General features: G+C 53.8%; 1 protein-coding gene across 1 annotated transcript in view; it reads left to right on the top strand.

Annotated features, from left to right (window-relative positions):
• The window catches only part of SOGA1 (suppressor of glucose, autophagy associated 1), a 68,541-nt gene extending 50,326 nt beyond the window's left edge, over window positions 1–18,215 (top strand). Inside the window, exons 10-15 of the mRNA XM_040638281.1 lie at window positions 427–594; window positions 2,168–2,419; window positions 3,413–3,484; window positions 4,535–4,605; window positions 5,943–7,293; window positions 11,251–18,215. Of these exons, the coding sequence (XP_040494215.1) occupies window positions 427–594; window positions 2,168–2,419; window positions 3,413–3,484; window positions 4,535–4,605; window positions 5,943–7,293; window positions 11,251–11,403 (2,067 nt within the window). The 3' untranslated portion in view covers window positions 11,404–18,215. The remainder of the gene's footprint in view (window positions 1–426; window positions 595–2,167; window positions 2,420–3,412; window positions 3,485–4,534; window positions 4,606–5,942; window positions 7,294–11,250) is intronic.
• Window positions 18,216–18,503: the final 288 nt, after the last annotated feature.

Here is an 18,503-nt window from a genome sequence, read left to right as displayed (position 1 = left end):
GGTAGATGGGAAACAGGTCATGGGCCAAGGAGAGAAGATGGGGACTGAGTCAGACCGTCAGGGAGGCTACATAGTTCGGATTCCCCATGGGGCCCACGGTGGGTCAGAGAGGCACATCTTGGGCAAGGATAAAGACCCAGGGCCTAGCCTCTGCAGAAGCTCGAAGAAGCCAGGGCCCATCTCACATTTAGGCTGAATAATAATTGCTGTAACCTTGGGTTTTTTTGTTCATGTGAGGCTGGGGCACATGTCAGCCTAGGAAGTGGCCAGGCCTGGGCTTGGCCGGGTGAGATGACCTGGGGAGGTCATGGGGTTTGCTTGAGACCGGGTAGAGTCCTCGGCTGGACTCTGGGTGAGTGTTCCCAAGCCAGGCTCCCCTTCCCGCCCCTCCGAAGCTCCTGACCCAGGCCTTGCCCCCATCTGCAGCCCAATGAATATATCAAGACGCTGGCCGACATGAAGGTGACGCTGAAGGAGCTGTGCTGGCTGCTTCGGGATGAACGCCGCGGCCTGACTGAGCTCCAGCAGCAGTTTGCCAAGGCCAAGGCCACCTGGGAGACAGAGCGGGCAGAGCTGAAGAGCCATACTGCCCAGGTGAGTCCCCTACCTGCCAGAGACATTTCCCCCTTTGTTCTTCCCTCATCTAAGCCCTCACAGCTGTCCGATCTGGGAGCATGGTGCCCAAGCCATGCTCCTAAGAAGCATAGGAACCCCTTCACCTCCTCTTGTGACCCAGAGAGGGCAAGAGATTTACCTTGAGGCACACAGCAAGGGTGCCAGAAACACTGGGGACTGGGAGTCACTGAGCCAAGGAAGGAAAGTGAAGGATTGACAAATGGGCATGGGACATCATCGGCACGTCTGCTGCACCATGGGTTCACAGGTGAGGCCAGATGCTTAATTGCCTGTCTGCACCTGGTGACATCCTTCACACACATGGCCACACTTCTGCTGCCTGCTGTCCTCATTTGCTGCCCCCTCTCCTCATAAAGATTCCCTTCGTCCCTTGCTACCTGGCTTTGTTTTACTCCTTCCACACAAACCAAGGGACTCTCCTCCCCACAACCCAGTGTGACCACAGGAGCCTTAACCAGGAGCCCTAGAGGTGTGGTCTCTGCTGTGTGCCCGGAGGCAAGTTGCTGCCCTCTTCTGGTCTGAAAAGTGAGAGGGTGGGTTTCCTCTCACTCAGAGAGAATGCCCTGACCATCACCACCACCCCCACCTGCCACGACTCTTCAGGTCCCAGCTTCCTCCAAGTCTGCCCTTGCTGCAAGCTGCCTTCCTGGGCATCATGGGCCCTGTTGGGGGTGGGGGGGCGGGGTATGCACTGATGATCACTGCTGGACAGGTAACAAAACCAGCACAGAAGGGTTAAGTTTCTTTCCCAAGGTCACCCAGCTAGTAAGTAGCAGACCTGACTTTTGCTCCCCAACCTCTGCCCCTCCTGGCTTCTCATTACTATGATCCCAACCTTCTTCCCAGTGCTCACAGACTTCTCACTTCCCCATATCACCCTCTTTTCCTCGGACTGTTCCTGCTGCCCCCCAGACCCAGCCATTCCAGGTGCCCCTACCCACTGGGAAGCTGACTGGCCCTTATGGGGGTTAACAGACCAGACCACAGCCTGGGGAATCTGGGGTCCACTGATGCTTGAGGCTACATGTTCACCTCTGGCCGCCCCGAGCCTCGGTGCCGCGAAGGCCATCACGCTGGACTGATTCCTGCACACTTTCACTGGGTGCCTGTGGGTGCATGGCCCCCCAGCCATAAACCCAGACCACTTGTGAGAGTTGATAAAATCTGAGAAGCAATAACTAGGAAACTCTGCCATTTTGTAGCTATGTGACCTGGGGCAAATAACCTCACCTCTTCAAACCTCTTTCTCCTCTGTAAAATCTCCTAAGCGATAGTTGTCTTGCTGAGATTTCACGAAGATGCTGAGATAATGCTTGAAAAGCCCTTAGTGTGTGGAGAGAGCTCCATGCAAGCCCTGATGGTGAGGAGGGCTGAGTTCTGCGTGGGGCAGTCAGCAGGTGAGGGGTCTTCAGAGCGGAGCTCTCCCCCTGCCGCCCCCTGCTGGTGCCTGAGAGGGAAGGAGGGTGGCCCCGGGGCCAGAGGAAGGGTCTTCTGGGACCAGCCACCCACTTTGCTCTTGCTTCCGCGGCAGATGGAGCTGAAGGCTGGCAAGGGGGCTGGGGAGCGGGCAGGGCCCGACTGGAAGGCCGCCCTCCAGAGGGAGCGTGAGGAGCAGCAGCACCTGCTGGCCGAGTCCTACAGCGCCGTCATGGAGCTGACGCGGCAGCTGCAGATCAGCGAGCGCAACTGGAGCCAGGAGAAGCTGCAGCTGGTGGAGCGGCTTCAGGGTGAGAAGCAGCAGGTGGAGCAGCAGGTGAAGGAGCTGCAGAACCGCCTGAGCCAGGTGAGGCCTGCTGCAGCCACAGCGGGGATTCACTGTGGGAGACGGCCGGGGCTGGGATCTCCTTCAGTTATAGCTGGATCCAGGTGCTCGGAGAACCTAACAGGCCAGTCTCTCAGGCTTGCTTTCCTCTGTGCTTTATTCATAAGCCAGCTGTCCTCAGATACGGTTACTGTTAGTTTCGTGCTCATATCTTCCCGCCTTCCAAAGGCAATAGAAAGAGAGTTTTCCTTTTCCTCAAGGCTGACTGGCCAGCTGGAAGGCATGTGCCTACCCTTAGAGCCTACCGGACCCTGAAAATTTGGGAAGATTAGAGTCCTCTGACCAAAAGAGGGGGGTTGGGAAAAACCGTCATTGACCATTACACCCTACTGCAGTTCACGTCGTGTACCCGGCTGCCACTCACCAAGCTGCTATGTGCCACTCTTTATTTTGACTCTTTTCCTTTGTTTTACTTTTTCTCTTAATTACATAAATCAGGACTTCATCTCTATATAAGACCCAAATATTGCAAAAGCATACTCCAACCCATTCCTTCCCTTTTCTGCTACTTAAATTTATATTCACAGAGATCGTTGGTTTTTTGTGTTTTTTTTTAAATCAATCATGTAATCATAAGCTGCATATTGTTTACTTGCCTCTTTCATAGAGAGCTGTTCAGGACAGAGTGTAGGGGCCGGCCTCATTGCTAATGTGGAGCCCCCACACTAGGGATGCTGCTTAGCTGACCTAGCCGGTCCAGGAACTGCAGCATGAAGACGCACAGCGAGCAGATAGTAGGGCATCTATGAGGGCGCCTGTAAGTGGTTGCTTTCGTGGTCGTTTTCCAAATCCATCTTTTGGTGGCTCGGAGCTGCTGCCCACTGGGAAGATGGTTCCTCATCCATGACTGGGTCATCCGGGCTATGAGCAGAGCCTGGGGATTGGCCCTGCACAGAGTGAGGCTCCACTGTCCAGCCTCATCTGCCACTGACCATCCTCTTTACCCTTGCCCAGCTGCAGAAGGCCGCTGAACCCTGGATCCTGAAGCACTCAGACCTGGAGAAGCAGGACAACAGCTGGAAAGAGGTGAGCGGGGTAGCAGGCCATCCGTGTTCTCTTGGCTCCTGGCTACACTGCTAAGTCCCTCACCTAGGGGGGAGGTGTGACAGGGAGGAGGCTAACTCTGTCCCACAGGTCACCCCCTTGCATTCTGGGCTCCTCAGTCCTGGGATCTCTACCCCATCGTTTCTGCCGATGGCTGGGGACTTGTGCGGAGCCCTCTGTCGGTTCCATCCTCCCATGCCGGGGAGAGAGCCTGGGTGTCTCTGTGTTCTTGGCCAGATGCTTGTTCTCTCTTGGTTTCAGCTGTGCCTTTCTGAAAAGCCAGGCCTCTGAATAGCGTTGTGGTCTTGAGCGAGTCACTCTCTCCCTTCCTGGGCCCCAGTGGCCTCCCTGGTAAAATGAGAATCACATTCTCTGCTTTAGCCCACCCTCTCTGTGGGGACCGGTTAGGTCACTTCGGTGAAATTTGCTCCTAAGCCTCGGGTGCCTTGTCCACATAGCAACATTCTCAGTGACCAAACAGTGACCATACCAGCTCTTTGATCAGGACAGCCCAAGGAAGTGGTGTGCCAGGAGATTTGGTTGCAAGCCACAAACACTAATTGTGGGGAAATGAGGCAGGAGATGATTTAACTGGGGCTCAAGAGGGCTGGTGATGCAGCTTCAGAAAAATGGGTGTAAGTCCCAGCGGGCCTGCTCTGGAACTGGGGGAAAGACAAGCCCTGAGCAGGAACCGTGAGGTCACTGCTGTCACCACCAGCTGAGCTGTGGTCCCTGGCTGCTTTGTTGGCGCACCACATTCAGAATAACTTCCAAAAGGACTCTCTCCTTGGGGTTCTCTCTTGGAGCTCTGATTGGCCAAGCCTGGATCACGTACCTATGAAGGGAGTGTTAGACCCTCTATAGTCAGAAACTAACCAACAGGCATTCCAGATCAGTGCTGACATCACTTCTGCTCTACAAGAGGAGACTCAGGCGTGGGATCCCTGGTCAGCTCTTGCACTGACCCCCTGTCCCCTTCCCTCGGTGCCCTGGTGGCCAGAACTCACCCTTCCTGCCTCTCTTCCTTGACAGACACGGAGCGAGAAGATTCTCGACAAGGAGGCGGTTTCTGAAGCTGACCTTGGGGGCACTGCCTTAAAAAGGTGCTGGCATCCCCTCTCCCTGCCCTGCCCTGCCCTGGCACCCCTCCCCTGCCCTACCCCTTTGCCTGCCTTCTTTTCCTCGCCCCATGCACCCACCATGGCACCTCAGTGGAGCTGGGAGAACCCTGGGATATGGTTTCTATGGCACCAAAGCCACTCAGGAGCTGGGAAGCTTGGAACACTGAGAATTCCAGCCCACGATTTTTCTTGTTTGTTTGTGGACATGCCTGAAAACCTGTCCCCATATATTCTAGCTTTGAAAGAAACTATTCAGCTCCTCTTGGGGTTCCTTCTCCCTGCATCTGGAGTTCGGGAATCAGGCTGGGCTTCCGTTGCTGGGATTACTGAGCAGCTCCCTCTAGGCCCAGCCCTGCGCTGTGGCCAGGGAGACCACGGGCCTGTCAGGGCCATGTCTCCACTGTTAGGAAACCCATGAATAGAATGAGGGCGACAGAACCTCATCAGAGCCGTGAGAGCAACCTCATGCCAGGGGGGCTGGGGTAGGAGGCTGTGGAGTCAGAGGGCGGGGTTTGAACTCCTCTCTGCCGTTTCCAGGAGTGTGACCTTGGCTGATACTTGCCATCTCTCTCGTGGGAATAATAGGAGCTGTCTGCTAGAGTTACTAGAGGGCCAAGTCATCTGGCCTCTGAGATGCACTTAACATCTGCCTGGCACTTTTGGTCATCAGGCAACAGGTGCCAGGTCTTTGCCAGAGATTTAGTGACCTCTTATTTGAGTTCCCCACTCCCCCAAAAGCCAACAGAGGATTCGAGAACTTGTCTCAAAGATCCTGAGACAAGGATCTGAGTGCAAATGGTTTGTTTGGGAAGGGATTTGGGAGACACTGGAAGTGACACAAGGAAGGGAAGGCAGCCAGTAAAGGGGGATGTTGTCATTCTGTGGACAACTGTGGCTCAGTTTTGCTGAGAAGCTCTGGGAGCCAGAGCGGAGCATGCAACGTGGAGTTCTCCCACCCAAGAAACAAGGAGGCTGGGTGCTGAGCCACCATATCCGCCCATTGTTTGTTGAGGACTGGGTCTGGGGGCCAAACTCTGTGATGTTTGTAGCTCCCATGGAGGCCGAGTGTGCTGTTGCAGTCACAAAAAGCCCTTAGGTGGAGAACGGCAGGTGCCCGGCGTGCGCTGGGTTGGGTGTGTAGGCGCGGGTGCCAAGGTGGCGTGGCGCAGGGCTCAGCGGTGTCTTCCGTAAGAGGTGAGCAGGACGGTCGTGGTCCCGGCCCTCGTTGCAGTGCGTGGACCAGGGAGGAAGACCAGAGTGCCTGCTCCCTCTCTCTTTTCTCCCACTAACACGGCTCTTTCCTCCTCCGCTCCTCCCAGGACCAAATCTGTTTCCTCCATGTCTGAGTTTGAAAGTTTGCTTGACTGTTCCCCCTACCTTGCCGGTGATGCTACCCGGGGTAAGAAGCTGCCCAACAACCCTGCCTTTGCCTTTGTGGGCACCCAGCCGGTGGACGCGGAGAAGGAGGCCCAGGAGCAGCCCGGGCTCTCGCCGCGGGACTGCAGCCGCCTGGGCCCCCTGGGCTGCCAGGAGCCAGCCGGGCGGCAGATGCAGCGCAGCTACACGGCCCCCGACAAGACGGGCATCCGCGTGTACTACAGCCCCCCGGTGGCCCGGCGCCTGGGCGTCCCCGTGGTCCACGACAGGGAGGGCAAGATCATCATCGAGCCCGGCTTCCTCTTCACCACGGCCAAGCCCAAAGAGTCGGCCGAGGCCGACGGGCTGGCCGAGAGCTCCTACAGCCGGTGGCTGTGCAACTTCTCACGGCAGTGCTTGGATGCAGGCTCGGGGGGCAGCCCCTCGGCGGCCGGGCCCGGCTTCCCAGCGGCCCTGCACGACTTTGAGATGTCTGGCAACATGAGCGACGACATGAAGGAGATCACCAACTGCGTGCGCCAGGCCATGCGCTCGGGCTCCCTGGAGAGGAAAGTGAAGAGCACGTCCAGCCAGACGGTGGGCCTGGCCAGCGTGGGCACGCAGACCATCCGCACAGTCAGCGTGGGCCTGCAGACCGACCCCCCCCGCAGCAGTCTCCACGGCAAGAGCTGGTCACCTCGCAGCTCCTCGCTTGTGTCTGTGCGCAGCAAGCAGATCTCCTCCTCCCTGGACAAGGTGCACTCGCGCATCGAGCGGCCGTGCTGCTCCCCCAAGTACGGCTCGCCAAAGCTCCAGAGGCGGTCTGTGTCCAAGCTGGACAGCGCCAAGGACCGCAGCCTCTGGAACCTGCACCAGGGCAAGCAGAATGGCTCGGCCTGGGCCCGCTCCACCACCACGCGGGATAGCCCCGTGTTGCGGAACATCAATGATGGGCTGTCCAGCCTCTTCAGTGTGGTGGAGCACTCGGGGAGCACAGAGTCTGTCTGGAAACTGGGCATGTCCGAGGCCCGGGCCAAGCCCGAGCCTCCGAAGTACGGCATCGTGCAGGAGTTCTTCCGCAATGTGTGTGGCCGGGCACCAAGCCCCACCTCAGCGGCAGGGGAGGACAGCACCAAGAAGCCTGAGCCCCTCTCCCCCGCCAGCTACCATCAGCCAGAGGGCATGGCCAGAATCCTGAACAAGAAGGCAGCCAAGTCCGGTGGCAGCGAGGAGGCCAGACTCTCGGTGCTCCCCCAGGTGGGGAAGGATGGTGTCCCCCGGGACGGAGATGGAGCCACAGCTCCTCCCAATGAGGTGGGTGTGTGGGGTCTACTCTTTTTCTTGGGAGGGAGGGTTGACTTATAAGGCCCAAACTCTCTTGGTTTTCAAACTTGGGAATATGGTTGTGTGTTTCAAAAAGGCCTTTTGCTGGTCTGGAATGGGAGTTGAGGGCGGGTGACTGACAGGCTCAGTCGGTAGAGCGTGTGACTCTTGGTCTTGCGGGCGTGAGTCCAAGCCCCATGTTGGGCGTAGAGCCCACTTACTAATCAATAAGTGGATGGATGGATGGATGGATGGATGGGGGTTAGAAGGCCCAGACCCGGAACAACAGACCTGATGGGCATATGGTCTGGACACCGAGAGGCGAGCGAGCAAGGCTTAACTAGCTGCTTTGCCACTGCACACCGGCGATGGCTAGCATCCCCTCCAGGGAAGAGGCGTACTCACTGCTCCCCTGCACTGGTGTGCTGGAGCAGCCTGTTTGGTCGATGTGAGCTAATCGTGTGTATCTGTGTTCAGTAAAACACTGGGCACCTTGAGACCGGCTGCAGTGGGAGGGTTTACACCATGCAAACTGACAAATGCTCCACATCAGGGCTTCTCCCCTCACTCCTGGAAGACTAGTTATTAAACGTTTTCCGGCATACCCCTGCCCAGCCCCCTAAGACTCTATGCCTAAGTGCTTCCATTTTCTCTGAGAATCTTCTGCTGCACACCCCACTCCTGATACCAATTTCAGATTTGGTTAGGGATTATTTGCATGTTAGTAAAAAATGCATATAAGTTAGTTTTCCAGAAAGGCAAATGGTGGAGTATCTTATGCATCGCAAGCACAGGGACCCAAAGGCCTCAGCACCTTGTCTGTCTCCCTCTCCTCTCCCTTGAGCTTTGTTTTCTCTGATGTCCGCTTTCTTCCTCTGTCTCTCTCTGCTGCATTTGCATGTATGGCCCCAGCTCTGCTTTTATAACATCTTCTAGTTCAGGCACCTAAGACACTGACTCAGATCCCTCTGTCCCAATTCCACAATCCTAGAAGATAGAAGGAACTGTGATTGGTCTAACTTGAGTCCAGTGTACCCCTGTGGTCTAATCAGCTGGGGTCAGGGGTGGTATCGTGTGGCCTGCAGTGCACTCAGTAAAGGTCGTAGGTCAGGGTGCAGAGAGGTGGCATGGGCTAGGATTGACCCATTTGTATGTATTGTATGTTTAGGTGATTCTAATTTTTCTCTATCATACATAAGGCTGTGGTGGATATCTTGGTGCAAAAACATTTGTCCACGTTTTGGATTATTTCCTTAGGTTTAAGTTGCAGAAATGGGATTATAGGATAAAAGAATATAAAAATTTTAAAGGCATTTGATTAATATTGCCAAATTGTCTTTTTTTAAAGATTAAAAACGATTTTTTTATTAGCTTCAGAGGTAGAATTTAGTGATTCATCAGTTGTATACAACACCCAGTGCTCATTACATCAAGTGCCCTCCTTCATGTCCATCACCCAGTTCGCCCATCCCCCGCCCACCTCCCCTCCAGCAAACCAGTTTGTTTCCTAGAGTTCAGCGTCCCTTATGGTTTGCCTCCCTCTCAGTTTTCATCTATACACACATATGGACACAGACACACACACACAGCCTGTTGGTTCTGTTTCTCTGGAGAACCCTAATACAGTGGGTGTATTTAGTCTAGGAGAATTCAGTAAGGCATATTTTTAAAATATGTTCAGTATGTACATTAAACTGAAAATTTTTTCTTAAGTGTAGACAGCTGGTTGAGAGTATAGAGAAATAAAACATTAACCACAGGGGTGGCTGGTTGGCTTAGTCAGTTACGCATCTGCCTTCAGTTCAGGTTGTGATCCTGGGGTCCTGGGATCGAGCCCCATGTCGGACACCCCAATAAGCTGGGAGCCTGCTCCGCCCTCTCCCTCTGCCCTCCCCCCCTGCTTGTGCTGTCTCATTTGCACTGTTTCTCTCTCTCTCAAATTAACAAACAAACACTAACCACGTACTACTAGAGGCTGTAGAAATTGGGTGTACTCTTTTGAAAGACAGTTTGGTGGGGCACCTGGCTGGCTCAGTCAGTGGAGCATGGGACTCTTGATCTCAGGGTTGTGAGTTCGAGCCCTGTGGCTATACTTAAAAAAAAAAAATTTTTTTTTAAAGATTTATTTATTTATTTATTTATTTGACAGAGATAGACAGCCAGCGAGAGAGGGAACACAAGCAGGGGGAGTGGGAGAGGAAGAAACAGGCTCATAGCGGAGGAGCCTGATGTAGGGCGTGATCCCATAACGCCAGGATCACGCCCTGAGCCGAAGGCAGACACTTAATGACTGTGCCACCCAGGCGCCCCTAAAAAAATTTTTTTTAAGCCAATCAGCTATATGTATGTATGAGTGTGTTTATCTGTGTCTATGTGTCTGTATACATGTGTTTTTATACAGAGAGACAGATTTATAATAAGGAGTTAGCTCCCATAGTTATGGAGGCTGACATGTCTAAGATCTACAGGGTAAGGTAGCAAGCTGGAGACCCAGGAGAGCTGATGGTTTATTCCAGTCTGAACTCAGAAACCTGAAAACCAGGAGAGCCAGTGATGTCATTCCAATAAAGCACATGTAGCTAATGTAGTTCCAGTCCTAAGACCAACAGACAGGAAGAATTCTTTCTTATTCAGGGAGAGTCAGCCCTTTTGTTCTGTTATGCCTTCAACTGATTAGATGAGGCCCACCCACATTAGAGAGGGCAGTCTGCTTTACTGATTTAAATGTTAATCTTATCCAAAACCAACCTCACAGAAGCTCTCAGGATAATGTGTGACCAGATACCTGGTCACTCTGTGGTCAAGTTGACACATAAAATTAACGATCACACCCATAGAACCATATATGTACATCAAGAGACAAAGGTACAAGCTGGCTGTATTTTGAAAGTTGATTTTAAAGTTGATCCAAATATTTTTCTTTCTTTTTTTTTTTTTAAGGTTTTATTTATTTATTTGACAGAGAGAGAGAGAGACAGCCAGCGAGAGAGGGAACACAAGCAGGGGGAGTGGGAGAGGAAGAAGTAGGCTCATAGCGGAGGAGCCTGATGTGGGGCTCGATCCCACAACGCCGGGATCACGCCCTGAGCTGAAGGCAGATGCTTAACGACTGCGCCACCCAGGCGCCCCAATCCAAATATTTTTCAGTGTGTAAAATGTGCATGTTACCCATTGACCCAGTAGTTCTTCTAGAAATGTAGCCTATGGAAACATTCACAGGGGTGGGAGAACATACTTGTATAAATAAATGTATGGCATTATTAATAAAAATTGCTAACATTTATTGAATACTTAATAGGCACTATGCCAAATGCTTTGCATATCATATTTGATTTGACCCTCACAACAATTTTGAGGAAGGTATCATGTCCTTCATCTTAGAAGGAAATCAAGGTTCAGAGAGCTTACGTAACTTACCTAAGGTCACACAGCTGGTAAGTGGCAGGGCTGGGATTTGAACCAAGCAATCTATTTCTATACCAGCACCTTTAACCATTATTGCTGTTGTGTTGATAATAGTAAAAAATGAGAAACTACCTAAAATGCACATAAAACATGAATTGGATAAATGAATTAAGGAAATCTAGGTTTACATAGTGACAGAAAGTGTTAAATGTTTTGCAGTTACGAAATAGGCAGTAGGAGATGATGTCATTTTGATAAATGTATGCTTGTGTGATGTTGAGAATTTATCTTTGATGGACAGCGTCCACTTTCTTCTCTGTGTATTCCAGAATTCATTACATTCTGGAATGTTATTTATGAATATATATTATTGTTCTAATGGGAGAAAAACAATTTTAAAAAATTGGTCCAGAGAGGGGCCATAGCCCCTGGGAATTGGTCCCCAGGCACGGCTGAGTCCAAGTTCCTTACCCGGCCGACCATGCAGCCTCTGGGTGGTCAGTGCCTCTTGGCTCCTCCTGACTTCTTCCTCCCTTCTCCTAGGATGCTGTTTGTGACTGTAGCACCCAGTCTCTCACCTCCTGCTTCGCCCGGCCGTCCCGCTCTGCCCTCCGTCACTCTCCTTCCAAATGCCGGCTGCACCCTTCAGAGTCCGGCTGGGGTGGGGAGGAGAGGGCAGCTCCCCCCAGCGAGTGACAGAGCAGCCGGGCTCCCCACCTCAACCAGCCCAGTCCCTGGATCGCTGAAGGGAACCAGCAGAGAGGGGACGAGGCGAGGGGCCCACTCCCTCGGCTTCGTCTCGCCCTGGAGGGACAGCAGCTACACCACTGCCAGAGAACAGCTTTCCCATCCAGGTAAAGCGGGGTCTCCTGCTGACTGCTGGGTGGATCTCTGACTTCCCAGGGGAAGGCCGTGAGTGGGAGAAACACCACAGCTAGGCTTCAGAGGTGGCTCCAGAGAGATCCCTGGGAGCCAGTCTGGTGGGAGAGCCTCGCCTGGTTCTGCCCACACCCACTTCTCAGAAGAGCCAAGGAAAGGATGCAGTTCTGGCCGTGCTCCTCAGGGAAAAGGGCTCACAGAGATGTTCCCTGCCAACCGTGTCCTCCTTCGTGGGGAGGAAACACTGATGACAAGAACGGGCTTTGCCGTAGGACTCGACGTGGGGTTCCTGGTGGAGCTGAGCTGAGCATCACCCCCATCCCTTCCTTCCCTCCACTGCTTCCTCCTCCCAGCCCCGCTGCTCTAGATTGCTCTGGTTCTAGGGGGTATGAGAGGGCAGTAGCCAGGGCCAGGTATCGGCCTGGAATCCGGGGGCCCTGGATCTCCCTGTCCATAGTCTGGATGCAGCAAGGACTGGAAGATGAGGTGGAAATGTGTGGGACTCTGGGTTGGGTGGCCACTGGAACTGCCTCCCTCGGCAATGTGACTTGCGGGGGCGGGCACCGGCCTTCCCAGAACAGAAATAGGTAGAGTCAGTTTCAAGGCGTGGTGCACAGATACATGCCTAAATGCCCGCTGCCTTGATCGCCTGGAGGGCCGCCGCATCTCCACTGTGTTTACATCCTGTGGCTGGTGGAGGGCAAAGCTATTCCCAATGAGAGACTCCCAGTTGGCCATGCCAGGCCAAGGAGCGCTCCCAGAGGCCGGTGCCCCCAGGACACAGCAGTGGACGGGGGCCTGGAAACACATTTCTTGCCTCGGTTGTTTATTTGAATTTTTCTTACTATAAATATTTAAGGTGGTTTTACTTTATTTTAATAATTTAATTTACCCCAAAGTCCCTAAGGTAATTTATTGGAGGTCGAGACATGTATTCTTGCCACTCGGACAAAGTGAGGCTTCTAACACAATGGGCAGGCGTGGGGTCCCCCATGCAGACGAGGCAGCTCGGCTGCTGAGCTCGGGTCTCCTGGTCAAGTTTAGAGGGCCCCCCAGTAGATCTGGAGCCCTGCAGCTTGCTCCCCAGTACTGCAATACTGCTGACCATCTGGCCTCAGAGCACTGCTTTTCACTCACTGCCTGGTACTTGGCCAGCCCCCAGCAGTCTGTAAACCCTCACTCACAGGGTGGGGGCTGGGCCGACGTCCCCACTTCCCAAACATTTCTCCATCTGCCCTCGCATTTTGCTCCCTCCCTCTGAAACCTTCTTTTATGAGTCAAACACAGATTACTAGGGCTCTATCAAGAGCGTGGAGAGCTCTCCAAGTTCCCCAAGTGAGAACTCACAGGAAAACAGGACTGAACTTCGAGAATGTTGTTTATTGCAGCTTTGCACATGGACCTGTGAGTGTCTGCCAGCCTGCCTCAGCTCTCACCACCTGCCAGCCTTCTCACCAGCCTCTTTCCTTAGCCTTATGGCCTCTCCTGGCCCCTCTTCCAGCCCCGGCTCCACTGCCTGCCCTTCCCCACGACCCGTGTGAGCTGCCTGAGCCATCAGACGTACTGCGGTGCGGCTCATTGCAGTGTGGCGGGAAAGGCCTCAGCTGGTCTCTTCCTTGGTGCCAGTGAACCCATATCGGTTGCACACACACACACACACACACACACACACACACACACACAGATGCGTGGACCTCCTGCCGCTGGCCGGGGGCCCAGAGTGGAAATACCAGAATGAAGCAGCTTGTCTGCAGAATGCGGGAAGACCAAAAGTCAGCAGCTTTGTGAGTTTGCCCCCAGGACTCAGGAGACACCTCTGCACTCCCACCTGTTCCCAGTCCTGCCCTTTTGGGGTCACCTGGACAAGTTACCCAAAGTCCTTCATCTCCGTTCCCTGCGGGCAGAATGCGAGGGTCATGTCAGTCTGACCAGGCACTTCCTCGTGCCATAGTGACTTGTGTGGCAGAGCAGGCAGGCCACTGGAGCCATGGGCCGGTCTCCCCTGGGGTGCTGCTGCTCCCACTCAAAAGGTCAGAGGCCCTCCACAGTTGTCTCCAGGTGAGGGGCTCACACCAGGCCATGCCGCCAGAGGCCTTCTGCCACCTCCCCAGGCTATGGAGGGCCAGGGAGACTGCACTCTCAGCCTTGGGAGAAATCCTCATGAGACCCAAACCCCGAGGCCTGCGGACCACTCAGCCTTACCATCATCCTCGTCCAGCACTGTCCTTGCAATCTTCTTGTCTCAGCGCCTGGCCGCCCGGCCCCCAGCTGGTGTCAGAGGCTCCAGATCTTGGTTTTCAGTAAAGTCCAAGTGTCTACTTTCTGCACGCCACTGTGCAAGGCCACTCATCACTGTTCCTGCAGCAGCCTCTGGACGTGGGGCTTGATGGGGTTGAAAATGTTATGTGTAAATATTGGTTTGGTTTGATTTTTAGCATTTTAATTAGTAACTGGTTGTATTTTCTTTTTGGGGGTGGGGGGGTTGGTTTGTAAAAACTCTCTACTCTTTTGGAATGTAATTTCTAAGTTTGTTTCTTCAAATGCCTTTTAAGTCTTGGTAACATTCCCAAAGCAGAAAACTGCCTGACCCACAGTGGGGATTCCCCTGGAGCACTGGGGTCCCAGGAAGGAACACTGCCCTTCTTCCCTTTCTCCCCTTCCACCCCTCCTCCACCACTGGGCTCCCAGCACCTTCCTCCTCTTCCTTCTCCCCGACCTCCTCTATCCTTCTTCCTTTTCTACCTTCTCCACTCTCTCCCACCAAAGTCCCAAGGAACCCTGGGGTCCTAATCCCCCCTACAGATCACTGGGCTTGGATCTCTCGTGTTGGCACCAGTTGGTGGGGGAGTAGTGGGGGACCAGTTGCCCTGGTTGGCCCTAAATCAGATGACCTCATGTTTCTTATGTCTGACCTCTTCCCAGAGCCAAACTAGACCCTCCTGGGGACGATGATGTCTGTATTTGAAATGAAAATCAGACCACTTTGGCACATCAGTGGCTCCTAGATCTTGTGTGCACAAGACGTCTTGTGTCCAATTCCTGTCTCCCTCTTTCCCTCCCAGGTTGTTCTTTACCAAAGGCTGACCAATTTAAAAATACCTCTAAGAGGTTTTGCTTTCTCTGAACTCAAAATGGGCCCCACCTCTTGGTCTTCCCAGGGATACTCCTCTCCCAGCTGCTCTCCCAGCTGACAAAGTCAAGGGCCCAAAGACTTCACCCTCTCACATGCTGATTGTCACGTGGTTCCATCATACGCACCCCTATGCACCTTTCGCGGTTTCGTCACCCAGCCTGTTCTCCTCTTGCCCACGCAGCTTCTGGGCTCTTCCTCCCTCTCCCCTCCCATCCAGAATGTCCCCCACCTTCCAACTTTTACCAGTCCCCCAAACCCCCACTACCTCTTCACTCATACTCCTAATCATCCCCTGCACACCCCACCTAGAATACTCCACTATCTAGAAATTGCTCCCCTATCCCTTATCCACATCTGCTTCAGACCTCTCAGGGACAGCTCTGGGAGGCAGCCTTGGCAGGACAGGGGTTAGTGCCGATCAGGACGCTGAGGTGCAGGGCTCATCCCAGAATCACCTAACGGGGAAGTCATCGAGCCTAGACTAGGACCTGGGGCCGTCAGACCCCCCAGCCCAACTCTGTCCTGCTTGCTGTGTAAACCCACTGCCCCACTGGGGACTTTTTTATGTGGGTACAGGACACCCAGAATATGCCATTACCAAACTCAGACTCGAAACCATGCAACCATCACCACTACCCATTTCTAGAACTTCTTAATCACCCAGGCTGAAACTGCACCCACTGAACAATAAATTGCCCTCTCCCCAAGTCCCTGGTAAACTCTGTTCTACTTTCTGTCTCTATGAATTTGCCTCATCTAGGTAGCTCATGTAAGTGGAATCACACAGTATCCGTCCTTTTGTGTCAAACCCCTTCACCTTTTTAGATGAAAAGTTGGGCCCAGAGAAGAGAGTGGCTCACCTAAGACCACACAGCAAACCAAAGGCAGAGTCAGGACCAGAACGCTGGTTTCCTGCTCCTAGCGGATTCCGCATCCCCAGTGGTGAATGAGACCCCACTCTGCCATTCCGTGCTCTCGGTCAAGCCCCTTCCTCTCTCTGGGCTCAGTTTCTGTTCGCTCCCCTCCTCCCACCCGTCATCTTCCTCCAAAGCTTCCCCTCCTCCTGCCTCCTTTTCCTGGCCGGTTCCCACCAACAAACCAAGTGGCCCTGACCTGTGGCCAGGTTTTCCTCTTCTGGGGCCCAAGCTTGCTTTAGCACCCATCCCTCAGCCCTCCCAGGACGGCCTCTCCAGCTCTGCTCCCCTGCCGTGGACTTCCCTGGTACCTCAGCAACCCCTCCCTGCCCCCTCAGACTCCCACTCCTGTCCTGTCCCGGAAGTACCTGCGTCTGTGGTCACCTGACTCCAATGTTTGCTGTCATATCTGGTGGTGTTTCCTGGGTTCTGTTTTCTTTCTTTCATGTTTTCTCATGCTACAGGAAGCACCTTTCCAACACCCCGGAGAGCATCAGCCTTACCAGCCCTTCTCGCTGGGTGTGGCCCCAGCAACCTCCCTGCCCAGCAGGACATCCCCTAGGTCCACTGTTGAACCACATTATCTTCTCTGTCCCTAGCCTCAGGACCCCATCACTGTCAACTGTTGTTGGGGGGAGCGGGGGCTTGAATCCCTACTTCTGGGCTCCTGTACCCTACCCAGTCCTGCCTAGCCTTGTTTGTAAAGAAGATGCAGACTGGCTTGTGTTCTTCTCTCCCTAGGTCATTCATCCATTGGTCTGTCCATTTGACACTCCACTATCCTCTCTGCTCTCCCCTGGGCCGCACTGCCTTCAGAATAGCTTGTCCTGGCTTTACCCCTTACCCCTCCCAACAGTGTTTGAAGTTTGCAAAGTCCACAGACCCAAGAACCAAAGGGGAATGATGCTGGGCCTGCATTCCCCTGCCCAGGGCACCTCCCCACCCCCTGCTACTCTTCCCTCACCCTCTTTGGACCCCCGTTTATCCCATCAGCCCTGTTTCCCTCCCTTTCCTGCCCTTCACCAGCCCGCGGGACCTGAGGCCCTAAGGGAAGGAGCTCTGGTTTCCTCGAAGCATCCTTGAAGGGTCGAGGTAGTCAGGGCCTGGATGCATTGTCACACTCTGTTCTGATGCCACTCAAACTGCTCCTGTGCAGAGGAACCTCAGCCGGGAGTCTGGAGACCCTGCCCCGGTCTGGGAAGATCTCCGTTTGGCTGGTTCTATGAGCCTCCCCATTCTATGATTTTATGATGAGCACCAGGATTATTCCTAGGGCCCCAGAACACCCCTCGTGTTTTGGGATCCTACATCACCATCCTCTCTCCACTGGACCCTGGTATCCTGGCTCCTCTTTCTACTCTGCCTCTGATCTCTGTGCCTTAGTTTACTTCTCCGCACAGGGGGCTCACCACAAGACTATTTCCAGCAGCTTCCCGGGTATTTTGGTGCCTCTAAGGTTGGGCCTTGCCAGCTGTGGCCCAGCTCCCTGTCACTGCCTCAGGACACCAGGTTGCTGAGGATGAGGCCTGGAGGTGCTCAGAGCAGCTGGGTCATCACCTGGGAACTTGCAGAAATGCAAAGTACTAGCCCTACCTAAGACCTGCAGAATTAGAAATTTTGGTGTGGGGCCCAACAAGCTGGGGTTTAACAAGCCCTCCAGGTGATTCTCGTATAACAGGACTTGGCCAACTGCTGACCTATGCTAGCAATCAGTGCGGCCTGGTGATGGACTGAGGCTGGCCCAGACCGGGAACAGGTAGAAAATACCAACCTCGCCTGGACGCCTGAGAGACTGAGAACTCTCCCTGCCCACCCCTCCCTGCCAAACAAAACAACTATGTCCTCTTCCTGGAAGCTGGAGGGCGGGGAGAAGGCTACACTTTTCCTTTCCCTGCGTCTAGCTTGGTTCCAGTTCTGCTCACAAAAGGCCATGTAGGGTTGTGCTAGCCAGGCAGCAGGTGTTAGTCCCGGGTTGGGGGAGGGGGGGGACGTGAAACAAAGACCCTGAGCATGTATCCCTTGGAAACCTCACCACAGGCTCATGGCCTCTCTTAAAGTAGTAAGAAACCTAACTCTTCAAGGAAAGAATCCTAAATCCCTAGCTCCTCCTCCTCTTCCTCCTCCCACCTCCAGGGAGACCGAGTAGGCAGTGCCAAAAATCAGCTCCAACCCCCAGAAGCTGGGGAGGAGAGCCAGAAACTGTCCTCTCACCTTGGCCCCCCCCTCCCCAACCTCTGCCAATACTGTGAAGCCCCCTTCCTGCCCAGCCTGGTTTCTTGGTGAGGGGTCCTGCAGTCCTGGGCTCTAGGGGACCCCCAGGGAAAGGCCCTCGGGAGGGAAGGGACCAAGGGCATCCTTGGGCCAAACTGTCTGCCTCTCCTGTCCACTGTTCTCTCTTGCCCACTTCTGTCTTCAAAAGGCTCCTTCCCAAGATGGATTGGGTGCTAGGACAACTGGCCCAATCCTCCAGCTCTCCCTGCCCCTGTGTCTTATTTCAGATATGAGAATAACTGTACAGTGTAAACTTACAAAAGGTTTTTAATGGTTGTAGATTGGAAATAAAGTATGTCATATGAACAGTTTCCATGGATTTGGCCTCCTCTCTGATTTCTCTTGCAGGGTGGGTGGGGTTCCTATCAGATTTGAAGCCTGATTTTACACCCCTCCCCCACCACACACACACACACACACATACGCACACCACACACAGCCCAGCTGCTTGGGAAGGAGGGAGTCCTGGGAATGCCACAGTCAGCTGGCTAGTTTGGGTCACCTGGGAGGGGCCACCAGGGGTTCTGGATACTGATTCCTTACACCTCAGAGTCTCCTATGAAGTGTGATATGACCACTAAGAAACCAGAGTGTTCAAA

The sequence above is a fragment of the Ursus maritimus genome, unplaced genomic scaffold, assembly GCF_017311325.1.
Source record: "Ursus maritimus isolate PB19 unplaced genomic scaffold, ASM1731132v1 scaffold_22, whole genome shotgun sequence".
In the NCBI taxonomy this organism is placed as follows: Eukaryota; Metazoa; Chordata; class Mammalia; order Carnivora; family Ursidae; genus Ursus; species Ursus maritimus.
Note: the sequence above shows the minus strand (reverse complement) of the source record. Positions and strands in the feature narration are given on the sequence as shown.